Here is a 15,682-nt window from a genome sequence, read left to right on the forward strand (position 1 = left end):
CTCCGGTCACGATGCGAGCACGTTACTGTAACGTAAGCTCGTGCCTGTGGGTGGTAATGAAAGGAATGACGAACTGAATGGAAGTGAAAGCACCGAGGAGGGAAGGGGGGGGGGGCAGGGTGGTCTTCCTGCAGGTGTAAATCCTGCAAGGGTGTCTTGAGTCTGTGGTTTGCTTGTATGATGCCAGTGATAATACAACCCTGAAGCATCACAGGTTACACAGCAGACCGCTTACACCGCACTGTGGGCTGCGTGTAGGATAACTGGAGGAGGGCACATATATTCACCCCCTTTTCACCCATCCAGCATATTAAGAGAAAGCCTCATGTTTTGTCTCCAATCTTCAAAAGGAAAGAAGGCATGCGAGTCTCTCAAAAATTAATTCAGTAAAAAAGATTTGAAAAGACATCTGTAATCAGCAAAGCAGCAAAGATGTTACTGCCATAGAAAAGGGAAATACACAAGTGCACAAAGATCACAAAAATAAACTACTTTGGCAAATTTTAACTAAGAAATTCACCACCAGGGGGCAGTGTTTTACCAGCCGGTGTGTTGAACTCTTTCCGAGGTGCTCAGCTGTTCTTTTAACTTTTGGCTGCATCTCCTGCCAGTCACTGGTGAATTTCTAGCTGTAGTCTCTCTTATATACAGTGGTATCAATGATTCCAGCTTTGGGCCAGACAGTTTTGTGGAGCAGTAAGGTGCAGCTGTATTGAAAAGGTGGATAAAAACAAGGAATGCTGTACATTTTAGGCTTTGTAATGAGTGCCTAGCAGGATGTATAGTTTTGAAATATAAACAGTTTGTGTTCACAGCTGATTCATATTATATAAATGTTTTCAGTCTAAGGACGATAGATTAGTTGAGGATCTACCAAGCTATGTTTGAATGCTGAGATTAAAAATCAGAAAATGCTAACTGGACTACATACACCAGCATGCATAGGGATACTTTGGTCCCCCCCCCCCACTCTCTCTCTACAACATAGCAGTAAGGATTTTATTTTGAAACGGTATATTCTAGTTAGCTTGATCAGTTTGCGCAGTTGAAAAACAGCGAGCAAAAGCACTTTACAGAAATTATTACATTTCTTTTTCAACTTCAAACAATCTAGTTTGCGTCATAAATGAAAAAAATACATTTTTTGTTTTACTACAAAAATTATACATGGGGAAAAAAACTACACAAGGTTTTGTGCCTTTCTCCTATGATCTGTAATTTGTAATGCACATATTCATATTCCGTATTCAGAGATGATGCAGACGAAGACTGGAAAACTTAAATCAGAATAAACCATCACACTAAAAATTGCACTTATTTCTCTTATGAAATCTCAAGTAGTTTACCATCTATGTTGTAAGTGTATCCTCAATAAATTAGAAATGAAACCTTCTGTGGTTTGTTAGGCAATTTTGAGGGTGGGGGTTTTTTTCTTAGCAAAAAATGAGACTCCGATTTACCCCTGGTTGAGGGGTCTTTATTTTGACAGTCAAAATAGGAAGTGCTTGTATTAAAACACAAAAACACTTTTCGTGCACTTTTGAACTTAAGTATGGGTACGTGGTAGGTATCAAACGGGTTTTACTGTAGTTAGAGAGCAACTTAGAAAACCTGGTAGGCATCAAACAGACAAGCCGGACACAAAGTATGCTCCCTCGGAGGCAGGAGTACGGCATGAAGAGGAGCGGAGGAGCGCGGAGCGGTTCGGTTATAAACTTCAGGTCAGCGATGAAGTTGAGCTCCGGCCGCCGCAGCTCCGCCGTGCTGCCATCGCTGTTAACCTTCTTGGTCATCGTAGCATCCGGAGGCCTGCTGCTCATGATAGAGAAGGGAATGCTGAACGGCATGGAGACGCCTTCACCCCGCAGTAACGGCAGGCGGCTAGACTTCAACCGGGGGCAGGCGGGGGGACGCAGCCCAGACGCGGCGGACCTGGAGTCCCAGGTAGAGGAATGTAACCTCACATGAAGATTTAGCTTAGATTTAGTCTGAGTATTTCAGCATTTCGTAATAGTTGCTGATCGGTCATAAGAGGCTTAAGAGCCTTAGAGCAGTTTTCTCAGTGAAATGGTTGAAAGGTAGACTTTTGGTTGGTTTCCGTGAACGCTCGATTTAAACACCATCTTTGAATCCCTGCAGCCAACTTTGACATCATGATACCCCTGATCAAATGTAGTTTCACTCCACATTCATGGGCGTAACTTAGTGCTGAACATTGGTAGTGGGGGGGTGTAATCATCTGGGTAAATTCCCAAATTATTTTGCTGGTAATAACTGAAATGAGTAAACAAAATCAACAGCCTATTTATTAATAACTGTATTGTGGTGGGGGGATCATAACCCTCCTGGAAATTATGCCCCTGTCCACATTACTGCAGTAAATAATATTTAAACATCTTTAGTGAACTAAAACTAAACTAAAATTAGAAATAAAAGGAGTTGGTGAATGGCTGTGAATAATACACGACCACCCCTCGGTAACACTCACTGGACATGCTCTGAACACGTTTCAGCTCCCCTCTAACAGGGACAGATGCACAAAGTGTTTACCACCTTAATACCGGCATTCACTTTAACTTTAAAGCTCCTTACTGTCATATTACATTGTGAATTATTGAGATTTTCCCGTTAAGTGTAATATTCTACATTTCTGAGCCATTTCCTTCTGAGATGTTTTTCCATACTTTATCTGCTTTAACACAGCGATTTCCAACTTTTGGGATAAATAATTTAACTCAAAACAGAAATCATATTAAGCACTCAAAAGTGAACTGAAATGGAAAAAATACACAGGAAATGAACATGTCATTATCTGCCTCATGCGATTTTGGTGCAGATATTTACTGACGCTCAGGAAGTCCACACAACTGAGTCAAATGCCTTAAAAAAGCACTGTTTATATTCTTAAATTTAATGTCCATATTATTTTAAAGACACTAAAACTGGAAACTAATGGGACTTCATATAAAAAATTGTAATTAAATAAAGTAAAAATCAACTATAATAACAACTTAGTAAATTCATCAGTCACATCCACCTATAAAATGTATAAAGTGGCCAGAGTCTGTAACGAAAGATTAAATCATGACATTTTTCTGCAAAACATCTACCCAGTAAAAAGTGTTGCACTTTCACACCATTGGAGGCCTCTTAAAGGGGATTCACACCATATACGAGGCTTTATTTGCAATTGTACAGTTGCTGAAATGCTTTGGAAACCCACAAATACTGACATGTAACCACAAATGGGAGGAGGAGACATATAAGAAACAGCCAGAGTCAAATATCTATATAAAAAGATTTAAATGGTCCAGCTGTCCTCAAACAGCAGCTTTAAGGTTTCCCTGTTTATACTGATTGTTAGAGTTGTAAGTAAAATCCAGTTTATCAGCTAATAGACACTGTCATAATTTCTTCAGGCTGGCTCAGCAAAGTATTTTCTACTTGTGCAAACATGTATTTGCCCTACCCAACTTCAGGTTTATTGCGAACACAATACAAGGAAAACAGAAGGACTGAGATATCCTGAACCTCAGTGACAAATGTTTCAGTATTTTTTTTTTTAATTTGATGCTTGTTCAATTAAATTCAGTTTCATTTATAGAGAGCCAAATCACAATTGCCTCAAAGCTCTTTGTATTGTTAGGCAAAGACCAGACAATAATACAGAGAAAACGAGATCAGATGATGATTCCCACTGTTGCGCTTGGCAACAGTGGGAAGGAAAAACTTTTAACAGGAAGAAACTTGCCAAGACCGGCTGTGGCAATGGCAGACGTGAGGGGAGGGAGATAGGACTAAAGACTCACAGTGGAAGAGAGCCAGAGACAAATAATAAGTAATGATTAAATGCAAAGTGGTATATGAACACAGGGAGTGTTCTTACTGTGTAAAATTAATGGAACGCAGCTTTATTTCTGTTTACTTTTAGATCCTCCAGGAGATCCGTAACCGGACCATCAAAACCATGTGCAGTCACAAGAACATGCCCCACAGTGTGTGGTCACTGAGCCTCCTACAGAGGAAGACGCTGCTGCAGCATGTCCTCGTGAACGACGAGCACCGCTTCCTCTACTGCTACGTCCCCAAAGTGGCCTGCTCCAACTGGAAGAGGGTTCTGAAGGTCCTGAGCGGAGCCCTGGAAAACGTGGACGTCAACATCAAGATGGACCACCGCAGCGACCTGGTCTTCTTGTCCTCTCTGAAGCCCGAAGAGATCCGCTACCGCCTGAAGCATTACTTCAAGTTCATGTTTGTGCGAGAGCCCATGGAGCGCCTGCTTTCCGCATACAGGAACAAGTTTGGCGAGATAGAGTCCTACCAGAGAAAGTACGGCGTGGAGATCATAAAGCGTTACAGAAAGGGCCGTGCTAAGGATGCAGCTATAACAGGAGACGACGTGACTTTTGCAGAGTTTGTTCGTTACTTGTTAGACGAGGACGTGGAGCGCATGAATGAGCACTGGATGCCCATATATAACTTATGCCAACCTTGTGCTGTTTCTTATGATTTCATCGGGTCCTACGAGCACCTGGAAAGCGACGCGGAGTTTGTGCTCCAGCATGTTGGAGCGCCTCCTCATGTTCACTTTCCAGAGAGGCAAACGTGGTACAAGCCGGTCACCACGGAATCAATACACTATTATTTATGCAGCTTACCACAGAAGCTACTGAGAGAACTCCTGCCCAAGTACATTTTAGACTTTTCTCTATTCACATACCCTCTCCCCAACACAACCGCTGCACACTGTCGGCATTAAATGAGCAATGCTTTATAGTTGTATTATTTCTTTTATAGAAAACCGTTTGTACTATTTTTAAGGAACAAATTGTATTTTCAGAGCTGTTACACAGGTTTACTTGATGTCCGCGTGCCTTTTAAAAGTGCTGATTATTGGACGAGAAAGACTTGACTTCAGAACCACTAAAGCTTGAAATCAAATTCAAAAGAAAAGGTCAACCAAACCACACGTTATGTCAGCTGTTACAGTAATTATATCTACTCGGTATACAACGATGGAAATATTAATATGGTTGCAAGACCAAACTCTGTTTTTATTTGTTGCTCTATACACTGTAGACCTTAGAAAAAAACTGTTCAGTGGTTTTAGTGTGCATTGAGTGGTTTAGCAGGCTAAAACACGCACCATGTGCTGAGATGGTCGAGGGTTTCATATCAAGCTTATTTAATGCTCAATCACAGCCTCTCGTTGCCAGCTCCTCTCCCTCTTTGATGTAACAGATTATTTACCGTGTAATAAAATTGAAGTTTACCTTTTCTGATCTACGTTGTTGCAGTTTTTAATTACTTTATTTATGAATAATTTAAGCATTGTTAAAAACATCAATAATATACATAATACAAAAAAAAAGTCACACAAAATAAACACTTGCTACATGTGGTTGACGATGGTGGGAATCACATTCATTTTTTTGGGACTTCTTTATGAAGTTTTTGTTTTTAAATCAATAGAAAATACTTAATCTACAGTGCAAGTAACACATTCAAAAAACATTGTTAGAAATGTGAGAACAATCTTCACCTTTAGTACAAACGTTATTTATTTCAGCCCTGGTTGCCCTTTTGTTGAACGGAACAATAAAGTTTCTCTGAGGTACTCCGCAGGTTAAACTGTGGTTTACAGAGGCCTTCATTTTTTATGTCCAAAGTCAAGACATCTCTCACAAGCTTCTAGTGGGTTCTGACTCACTTATCAGTGCCTTCATTTAATCTTTATTCCAATCAATCCTTGAAGCTCACACTCCTAAAAACAGAAGGGAGGAAGAGAGGTTTTAAACACATGATAAGTCATAATAATGGCAATAAATCAAGCCTCAACATTTTCAGCCTCAACCTAAGATCATATTGGTTTTAAATGTCTTTCACCTTATTTCCCAAATTGTTATGTTTATGGCTTACTTGTCTGCTGATTTATCAGTGGAGTGATCAAGAGATCGGAGGATGGAGCGTTCTGGTGAGATGTGGTGAGAGCTGCTGGAGACGCTGAGGGATGATGAGGTTTGCAGGGTTGAGAACGACAGACCCTGTCTGCGCATTTCCTGAACTGCCCTTTCACTGAGGTGAGAGAGAGAGGAGGCAACAAAACAGCATCAGCATATTTGTATCTGCGGTCACGTCCTTGTAGCTACACCAAACCCGGTCAAGCAAAACTGTATAATGATTGTGTAAAAATACTGGCGGCACCAATGCCCCGCCTCAGCCTATTAGTTGCTGCGCCTATGGGATCAATTTGAAAAATTCAAATTATCGTGTTGACAAGATTTTCAGAAAACTTGATCTGACCTGATGGGGTGATGACGATACCCCATCAGTCTTTTACGGCTGAGGGGTAAAAATGAAGAGTGGGGTTGTTTTGGAGAATTAAATGTCAGAAATCGTTTCATCCAACTTCAAATGTATTTGACTGGCCAGTTTTCACAGCTAAAATTAAAAACCCAAGGTAATTACTCTTTTTTTTTTTAGTGGAATGATATTTAAGACTGCTGTTACATCAGCTGTATTTACTCGTGTTATTAAGCTGCAGTAGCTGAGTGATATGATGGAATATTGCATCAATCCTCACGGATGTGGTGCACTCAGGGTGAAATTTTGATAACCAAACATTTCTGGTTCAGAGTTAACATTAGGTGATTACCCAAAAAATTAATAATGACATAATTTTTCCAATGCAACACACTGGTATCACCTGCTCTGTATTAAGTAAAGAGCAGGTGAAAGTAAGTGCTTTCATGGGATGAATAGAGTTGCAAAAATACTTTTTTTTTTGGCACTTTTGAGATTTTCGGTCTCATGTAATGACAATATTGATTTCTTTTTGATTAATCTAGAAACAATTGCTGTCAGATTCATCAATAACACCCACAGATAGACTGATAGGTTACTTTATTAATCCCAAAAGAGAAACTGCTATTATAAGCATCACTGTAAAGACAAACAGTCGTGTAGCTCACCGCTCAAAGCGCTCAGTGGTCAGCTGCCTTTTCAGAACGTCAATCTCTGTCTGCAATTGAGAGACTTTGCCGCGGAGCTGGGACGCCTCCCTGGCATGCTCTGCACTTTACACAGACACACAAGTTACCAACTTTTTCTTTAGGAAGGAGATTTCTTTTAACGAGTAGAGTGAACTGGATTTATTTACGTTTTGCTGTCAGCCAAGGTGAGCCTGTCTCGTAGCACTTTCAGCTCTGACTCTCGTTCGCTGGCTGTCAGATGTGTTTGAAACTCCTTTTGCCGATTTGTGGAGAGCAGCGTCTCGAGGTTACGCACAGTCAGCCGCTCACTGGCTAACTGCTTCTTGAGAATCTCCGCCTCTGACCGGACATCCTCCAGTTCTCCTGTAACCTAAAAACAAAAAGCAAATATCATAATTAAGTTCGAAGGAGAACAGGATGTGAACAGTTTCCTGCCAAGACCAGAAAAAACACTGTAATAAATAAGCCGGCACCACAGCAAGCCTCACCCGCTCGAGGTCCATGCTCCTGGAGGTGAGCTGACGCGCAGTGAGTTCCTTGCTCGAGTCTAGTTTGACACATAGCTCCCTAACTGAAGCCAGATCTGCGAGGAGAGCAGCCTTCTCTTCCTGTGCTTTGTGTAGCTCTTCCTCTAATCGGGACATCCCACGAACCAACGAGGAAACTTGCGCCTCATAAGCCTGGATCGCCTGCATGTGCTTGGAGAAACAGAAAAAGGGTGCATTTCAAACACATTTGTTTAAAGACTGAAATTAACATTCATTTAACTTGTTTACCTAGAATAGCAGCTAGAAATGTCTCTGTAATCTTTTTCCAGTGCCACATCTCACCTGTTGGATTTCCTTTTCCTGTTGGCCGACTGCATCTCGGAGGTGTCTGCGTTCTGTGTCTGAAGAGAGCAGCTCCAGGCGGATGGAGTTGCTGAGGCCTTCAGCCTGCTGTAACTTTTGGTTCCGCTCCTCCATCTCAATGTGGGACAACCTGAACCGCTCCAACAAATCCCTGTTCTCTTGTTCCTGTGGGTCAACAGAGCTGTCAGAAGAAGGCTTCTACAAGGGCTTCCAGGTAATTATAATATGTGTAAAGCCGCAAACAAAAAATACAGGAGCACAGGGATATGTTCTTGCCTTTGTGGCAATCAGCTTCTCGACTCTGGCCACTTCAGAAATGTAAGAATGGAGCCTCAACTTGAGCTCATCCTTCTCATGTAAAGACTCTTCCATTTCTGCATGTACAGCCTGGACAAAAAAGATGCAGTGTCACTTCTATTATTTTGGTACATGACACAGAAGACTCAACATTGATTACAGTAATTGTGATTTTTTTTTTATTTACTTGGTTCTCTCTGGTCATTGTGGCTAGGTCATCTTGCAGTCTCCTGTTCTCTCGGATTGTAATTTCCTTCTCTCTCCTGAGTCCAGCCAGCTCCTCCTGAGACGCATCCAGCTGTCTCCTGAGGCTGTTCAACTCCCTCTCACGGCTGTTTAATGCTCCTTGAAGCTGACTGAAAGAATTTAAAATATTGGTTCATAAAAATAAAAACTTTATTTCTTACGTTGGGTTTTTATCCTAATATTTACTTAAATAAAACCGACATTGAACCCCAAGAACACAGTACTCACGCTAACGAGCTGTCCATGTTTGTGACTGTGAGTCTCACGTCTTCAAGGGTCTTTTCCTGTGTAAATATCAGAAGAGTTTACCTCATTCATTTTTTAAATAACATGTTTTAGATGCAAATGCAAAGTGCATTTCAATAGAAAACCCATGTGTATTTAGTTACTGTATTTATTCCTTCCTCATGTGATTCCAGTGTATGAGTACAACTCATCATCCAAAGCCTTCTTTTTGTACAAATCCATGGTTTGTTTCTTGAGCCACAGATTAGTTCATATAATATGTTCTTTGCAAACAATAGCTAGAGTGGACACATCTCTCCATTGGTTATGTAAAGAAAGCTTTCAGTTATAAACCGGTTCTTGTGTGACACACTCAATGTTTCTATCACGGATTCAGTCTCAGCTTCAGACCCACTACTCCCATAATAAATCCATTAAGTTTATCCGGAGGGACAAAGAAGACAGAGCTATTTAGTTAGATCCACTCTTCTTTTGACCCAAAAGACTGGGCCACAAAACACTTACACAGTTGACTTACACAGCGTCCAAGCACAATTCTCCATCCAGGTCCAAGTACGCTTGTGTTTCTCTCAGCATCTCAACTCCTCTCTCGTAGTTGCTCTCAATTGCACACATGGTTATGAAAAGTGCTCTTGTAGAGCACAAAGAGGCTCATGATTTTATTTGAAATATTTTTCTTTTGGAAGTGGTTGTCTTACATGCCTCAAAGAGTTAATTATTTGACAGCAATTTTCAGAGACAGCTGGCACAGTATCCAGCGATCACACCCGTCACATGAACTGGACATTAGGGGTCAGATGTGAGATTTGACCTTTAAGATTTCACATATGGACATGAAATTCGATCCTTTCATAAAAGTTTGTAATCTTGAACCTTTAAAAAAATAAAATAAAATAAAATACTACCTTGTTGGATAGTTCCTCCTGAAGAGCAACCAGTTTCTCAGTCTTTTGATCCACCTCATCCTGCAGAGCATCTTTTTCTTTATCCAGGGCAGAGATTGACTTGTGAAGAACAGCTACTTCCCCTTTGTGCTTGGAACTCTGCTGACTCAGCTCCCCTGGAAGGCAAACTAAAATTCAGCAAACAGGAAACGGAGCTTTACGGAAAATGAAAAAAGCGTAATGACTGTTTCAACATATTCACCTATTCTCTCCTCAAGTTTTTCTATCTGCACATGGGAAGCATGCAGCTCATTCATCTTCACAGATAGCCTGTGCTGAGTATCAGACAGTGACTTCTCCATCTGCTCCTGTAGCAGCCTACAGACAGGCAGGGAAAATCCCATCAGCTCTCCAACAACTGGTGACAAGTATAACAATCCCTAAGTGCAGCATCAAGAATGATGACGTTTCAGATGAGGAAGTCTAAAGAAACCAATATGTTCTATTTTTGAGCTTAATACATTTTGGGGACTTTTTGTATTTGGTGTGATTAAAAATAAACTAAAAACAAAAATGTTGCTATTCCGTCCTATAAAAATCATAAATCAAGGTCATATCTTTGTGCACGAGGACAGCTTCCAACACAGCTCCCAGAAGTTCTGTTCGGACCACTCACAGAAAACCATCTGCATTGTTAGACTTGCACACAGAGCAAACATAAACTTGAACAAGACGTTTAACGCTAAGAATCATCACTGATGATGAAAGCTGTGTATCTGGCTATGATCCAGTCAGTGACTAATGAGCAGTTTTCTTTAGAAAACCCTGCAATATCCAACCCCAGTGGTCAGGAGTGCCACCAAGAGAATACTGTTTAAAAACATTAGATATTCACAGGGTTAGACACAGATTTACACACATTTGTATCCTCCAGGGTCAAATTTAAATAGGGTAACTTTTTGTTTTGTTAAGTGTTGAGAAACTGTTCCACTGCACCACATATATAATGTGATAAATTTGTGATACAATATTATAAAGCATTTTACAGAACTGAACTATGGCACCATTAGTTGGTTACATTATAAAGATCCTCAAGTGGAAGTGAACACCGCTGATATAACCAGCAATTCAAACCTCAGAGCATTAGACTCAGCCCTCTGCTGGGCGACCTCCTCTGCATTGTGGACCATAGCAGCAGACTGAACCTTCAGCTCCTCCTCTGCAGCCTCCTTGTTCTCCTTTAGCAGGGATACTTGTGATTGGAGATCCAGTCTCTCCCGTTCCAGCTGCACTCCAAAAATATCACATAATATCACAGTACAGTGAGAATTCAAGTGCTGGAAGGTTCAAATAACTAAACCTATTAAATGAAATATCCCGACTCACACTCTTTACAGCATTCTCCAGGTTAAGAATCCTCCTCTCTTCCCCTTGTCTGTCTGTTAGAGCTGAAGTCTGTGCAACCTGCCGATACATGTGCACAGCATGTGTCTGCAGAGCTGTAACGGCGCATCAGAATCACGTGCAGATTTAAAGGCTGTATTCTTGCACTGACCTTTAACCTCTCCATCAGCGTGTCTCTTTCAGTCGTCATCTGCTCGAGCTTTGCTTCGGCTCGTTTGATCTCCTCCTGTAGTTTCACAACATTACTCGACGTATCTACTCTGCGGGTCAGCTTCAGCTCATCCTGAGTCTGAATGAAACAGAATCATATCATGTAAAAACAAAGAGATTTATTCAAATGTGTTATTGGTGCAAATGTAAAGCATCTAAAACTTACTTGTTTAAAGAGGGTTTTGAAATGATCCCTCTCATTGCTCAGGGCCTTCATGTTATTTTGAATGTCCTCCATGTGCTTCTCAAAATCCAAGAGAGCAACCTTCAGCTCATCTCTTTCCTGAATTACACGAAGCAGCTCCGCTTCTGCAGCACCTCCCTGAAAATTTGAAGTCAGTGTTCTTTAGTATCAGTTTAACATGAAACTACCTCAATTAGAAATTTGCCAGTTTCTTTTTTATTGACTCTTACCCTGACTACTTTGGACCCAGGACTCCTGCCCCTACTTGGGCTACGGCTAGGGCTTATGTCAACACCGCCAGCTCCTCTGGCTCTTTTGTAACGCTCAGTTTCTTTGCGATAGTAATCCCTCTCCTCCTCTAGACTCTTGACAAATGCATCGAGACGAGACGGAGAGCGTTCCCTTCCACAAACGCCATATTTAGTACGCATGGCCTCCAACTCCAGCACCAGCTCTTTGTCTAGGATATAACATCAAGTGCGTATATAAACACTGCAATGCATATATAGCTGCTGAGGTATTTCCACTGCTGCTCACCAGCTGCCATCATTTTCTCTACTTTGGCCTGAAGCCTGTTTTTCTCATCCTCCAAGAAATTCACGAGTCCCTCCATCTTCTCATTCTGCCCTTTGAGCTCCACCAGCTGATCCCTCAGATGATCTTTTTCAAAGTCACTTTCAGATTGCTCCTGAAGTAAATAAGTAATAGAAGTTTAAGCAAAAGGTATATTATACTGTAAAGTAGGAAACCTAGAGTTAGAACAGTGTATACTACTACTTACCCTTCTTGTCTTTGTGATAATAGCCTCCAGATCTTCGATCATTTTCTGCTGCCTTTGAATTCCTTTCTGTTGAGAAAACAGTTTGTTTTTTGAAGCCCATTCTTAATGGATGAATTACACGGAATGCTTTTAAGCCAAGAACTCCAGGATCATCACATTGCTTACTTTAGTTTCTTGTAGCTCCATGTCAGCAGTTTCCAGCACACGCTCTTTGTCCATCTCCATTCGCTTTGCGAGGTCGTCGATGTGCGTCAGCTCTTCACACAGTTCCAGGTTCTTTAAAGACAGATTGGCTACTTCGGTGGAGGCGTCCTTTTTTTTCTGCTGCAGTCCGTATATTTTCTGCTCCAGCGTCCTGTTGGTCTCCTGTAAGTAATCAATCTGCACACAAACATATCAAGAGATTGTACTAAACTACCAGCAACCATTCAAACCAAATTTCTTCACTCCACTTTTATGCTGTGACTGTAGAGCTTGCCTGCAGGTTAAGATGGGCGATTAGTTTTTCGTTGCTGATGTTCTGAGCCTCGAGAGAAATTATGTCATGAGGTCGGCCGCCATGAAGTGCGCCATTCAGGCGGTCAATCTCTTTGTCCCTCTCCTCCACCTAACAGAAGTGCGTTTTAAAAAATAGAGCTGATTACCTCTATGACAACTTAAAATATTCACAACGTAATAAGCACCCACTTAACGTACCTGAGTATTTAAATGTTTTGCAACTTCTTGAGCATTTCCAAGGTCTAGTTTCAATTTGACAACACCTTCCTGCAGCTCCTGAATTCTACACAAAAATTGGAGCGAGTCAGACAGAATAAATGCAGATACAAACATTAATAATCAACAAATTAATTAAGCAACTACAACAACTCTCAGTCACAAAAGAAAACAAACCTTCCATCTGCCAGCTGCAGTAGATCAGCTATGTACGGATCATCAGGTTGCTGCACAGGATAAGCTGACGTTGAAGACGGAGGTACTAGCTCGTCAATCTGCATTCTCTGCCGTCTGAAAGGAATACTGCGTTTTTTTCCACCTGTTAAAAGCACGAGAGGGATCAAGATTAAATATACCTAGATGGAATATCATTTTAAGTCCACTATCTAAGAGTTTAGGCCTTACCCCTCCCCTGTCAGTACCTGGTGTCTGAACAACAGCTTGCAGGTTCTTCTCCTGAAGCTGCTGAATGCGTTCAGATTTAGCCTTGCTATCCTTCTCCAGGCAGCGAACTTTGTGCACATACTGATTATTTAAAAACTTCAGATCAGTTGTCTCATGGTCCAGTTTTCTGATGTAGGTTTTGAGCTCTGGAGCCAGACAGGAAAAAAAATGTTGTCTGTTGTGTATGCAGGTGATGAATATGAGGAAAATGATTCAAACTGTGCTGAAGAGCCAGTGCTTGCTTATTATAACACAGTTATTACCACTAATGACACGCTCTTTCTCGTCCTTCGATTTTAGAAGCTCAAGGTGTAGCTCATTGTTTTCCCTGACCAACCGGGCATTCTCTGTCCTGTATGGCTCCAGAAGAGAGTCAACGTTTCGGTTTTCTTTCTCAGACTTCCCTGCTGACAGTTTGGCATTGCGCAGGCTTTCAGTTGTGTGGACCAAGTCACTGTAACACAAAGAAAGACATGGCTGAACTACACTGGACCACATGGTGATATTAAGAGAATGAGGGTAACACACAGTGCACATGGTTCAGAGGTTTCACACCTGAAGAGTTTCTCCACAAGTGGCAGTGACTCGATTCCCAGCGGTTGCCGGTAGCCCAGCTGGTCCAGACGTTTTCGCAAATTAACAAACTTCCTTTCTGCATTGCTGGTCATGGTTGGGAGCCGATATTGACCTTGGTGACTGCTATCAGCCTAATCGCAAATAAGATGACGTTAAAAGGATGTCAGTATTGTCTCACATCTGTTTGTTGCTGTTCTAAAAATGAATGTAAATTTCAGGGGATACGCAGGGGACACAGGCCCCAAAAGGAACTTCAAGTTCCAGGCACCTTTGTGCTTCAAAACAGGCCCTTCAGGATGACTATATATGCAAGCACAATTGATCTGCATGGAACTTACATTATCTACCTATGAAAAAAAAATCCATAAGTTAATATTTTAGAATTTTCCTGCTAAACATAAAAATACAATCACTGTCTTCTAGTTTGCCAGCTACTTTGAAGGTAACATTATTGCGTTAAACAATAAGTAACCTAATACATTTTTGAATGTGCCAGATGATTTTAACATGAGCAGACATTTTGCTGTAACACATCTGAGTTAAGACAGGTTTATTTATCACTAATCACATTTAACCAGGTTTCCTCTCCAAATAAAGTATCAAATCAAGTTAGACCACTCCAACTTTGACATTTAGCCTGTGGCAAGAACAGCCAAGAAAACAAATTCATAAGATATTTACTAAAATGTTTATTATTCATAATTGACTATAAGGCCTGTGTTGAGTTTATAGAATGGCTAAAAGAAGTTAGCAAGTCTTTTTAATGTTTGCTAACGTTAAGCAGCAAGTTTAACGTTAAGCATGTTAGCTCATCAGAGACATTAGCCTTATGCGTTTATTAACACTGAGGTAACTTTTTGGTATCGTTTTGTCGCCTGCAGTAGCCTGTTAGTTAGCAAAGCTTGACGACTAACGAGCTAGCGTTAAATCCCAGAACGATTCCAGCTTGTCTTACCCTGGAAGTGCTTTCCTAGCGGCTAACGTTAGCTCGTCCAGCGTAATTCTACATCACCGACAGTAAGTTTCCATTTCCTTTGACCAATGACTTGCACGAGCCACATTATAACGTATCATATATGTTTTCTGGTAGTGTTAGACAATCTTCAATTCTGAGTTGACACGTTTCCGCGGTAAAGTGGTTTGAAAAGAGCGCCGATGGTCTCCGGTTTGGATTCGTCACCATGGAAGTAAGAGTCTAGGCGAAGTATTTGGAGCTGCGTGTTTTGTGCACCGGTGCTGCCCGTTCTGAAAGCGGACGGGTGGTGTCGACACAGTTATTTAGCCCAAACAGTAAACGCAAGGGCGTTTCCACATATTTTCGATCGGGGAAGGGGGGACTAATATCAAGCAGGGGAGGACCCAACAGGAAATCAGAACAACTGAAGAGAAGAACTGGAAAACCATTGAAAAAAACAGTCACAGACCGCCGGGCACAAACGTTTAATAGGCCCAGCCGACCTTTATGTTTTGTCTGTAATTTCCTTCTTTTAGTTATATTTATCCTGAACTTTCACAGAGGTTTACAAAACACACAGCTTGCATCTTTTTCTGATAAAACTGAGAAACAACATTTCTGTGGTCCTGAGTATTATTTGCCACATTTATGTCAGGATCTTCAATTAAAAGTAAAATATCAGTTTAGCCCTGTTAACTTGTTCAACTTGGTTACTCTAATTTGAACCTTGTTACTATACTATATTTTTAATGGGTTTTTTTTTTTTTTTTGGCTCAAAAAGGTTTATCTAATAGCTTTGTAATATGAATAGTTTATTTGACCAAAAAATTGGAAATAAATACTGAAATTACCAATAAAAAAAAAATGTTGAAAATTTGCTTAAATGAATACTGTGTTA

At 40.9% G+C, this 15,682-nt stretch overlaps 2 protein-coding genes across 2 annotated transcripts; one reads left to right on the top strand and one right to left on the bottom strand.

Moving 5' to 3' along the window:
• The first annotated feature begins 1,522 nt into the window (after window positions 1–1,522).
• Window positions 1,523–5,277, top strand: chst14 (carbohydrate (N-acetylgalactosamine 4-0) sulfotransferase 14). Its single transcript, XM_087836323.1, has 2 exons — window positions 1,523–1,944; window positions 3,932–5,277. Exons 1-2 carry the CDS (start codon window positions 1,648–1,650, stop codon window positions 4,757–4,759), a joined length of 1,125 nt encoding a protein of 374 aa, XP_087692449.1. The 5' UTR covers window positions 1,523–1,647; the 3' UTR covers window positions 4,760–5,277.
• cep135 (centrosomal protein 135) lies at window positions 5,234–15,055 on the bottom strand. Its single transcript, XM_006790179.3, has 26 exons — window positions 14,785–15,055; window positions 13,809–13,960; window positions 13,517–13,707; window positions 13,232–13,399; window positions 12,987–13,128; window positions 12,792–12,876; window positions 12,574–12,702; window positions 12,261–12,476; window positions 12,096–12,161; window positions 11,852–12,002; window positions 11,545–11,774; window positions 11,297–11,452; window positions 11,072–11,209; window positions 10,903–10,980; window positions 10,651–10,802; window positions 9,779–9,894; window positions 9,538–9,692; window positions 8,615–8,670; window positions 8,328–8,496; window positions 8,120–8,230; window positions 7,823–8,008; window positions 7,481–7,690; window positions 7,160–7,362; window positions 6,972–7,076; window positions 5,920–6,075; window positions 5,234–5,764 (listed from the first exon to the last, which is right to left on the bottom strand). The coding sequence occupies exons 2-26, from the start codon at window positions 13,919–13,921 to the stop codon at window positions 5,743–5,745; spliced, it is 3,504 nt and encodes a 1,167-aa protein (XP_006790242.2). The 5' UTR covers window positions 13,922–13,960; window positions 14,785–15,055; the 3' UTR covers window positions 5,234–5,742.
• Window positions 15,056–15,682: the final 627 nt, after the last annotated feature.

Source organism: Neolamprologus brichardi, chromosome 23 (assembly GCF_056152115.1).
Source record: "Neolamprologus brichardi isolate AB-2024 chromosome 23, ASM5615211v1, whole genome shotgun sequence".
Classification (NCBI taxonomy): domain Eukaryota; kingdom Metazoa; phylum Chordata; class Actinopteri; order Cichliformes; family Cichlidae; genus Neolamprologus; species Neolamprologus brichardi.

Bases quoted from the DNA above. Each gene is read 5' to 3' on its own strand.
- chst14 (XM_087836323.1), top strand. From the start codon at position 1,648: ATGCTCCCTCGGAGGCAGGAGTACGGCATGAAGAGGAGCGGAGGAGCG. The intron at 1,945-3,931 runs GTAGAGGAATGT...GTTTACTTTTAG, and splicing joins CGGCGGACCTGGAGTCCCAG to ATCCTCCAGGAGATCCGTAA.
- cep135 (XM_006790179.3), bottom strand. From the start codon at position 13,921: ATGACCAGCAATGCAGAAAGGAAGTTTGTTAATTTGCGAAAACGTCTG. The intron at 8,009-8,119 runs GCAAGAACATAT...GTTGACCCACAG, and splicing joins AGAAGCTGATTGCCACAAAG to GAACAAGAGAACAGGGATTT. The intron at 7,363-7,480 runs GTGAGGCTTGCT...TTTTGTTTTTAG, and splicing joins GGAGCATGGACCTCGAGCGG to GTTACAGGAGAACTGGAGGA.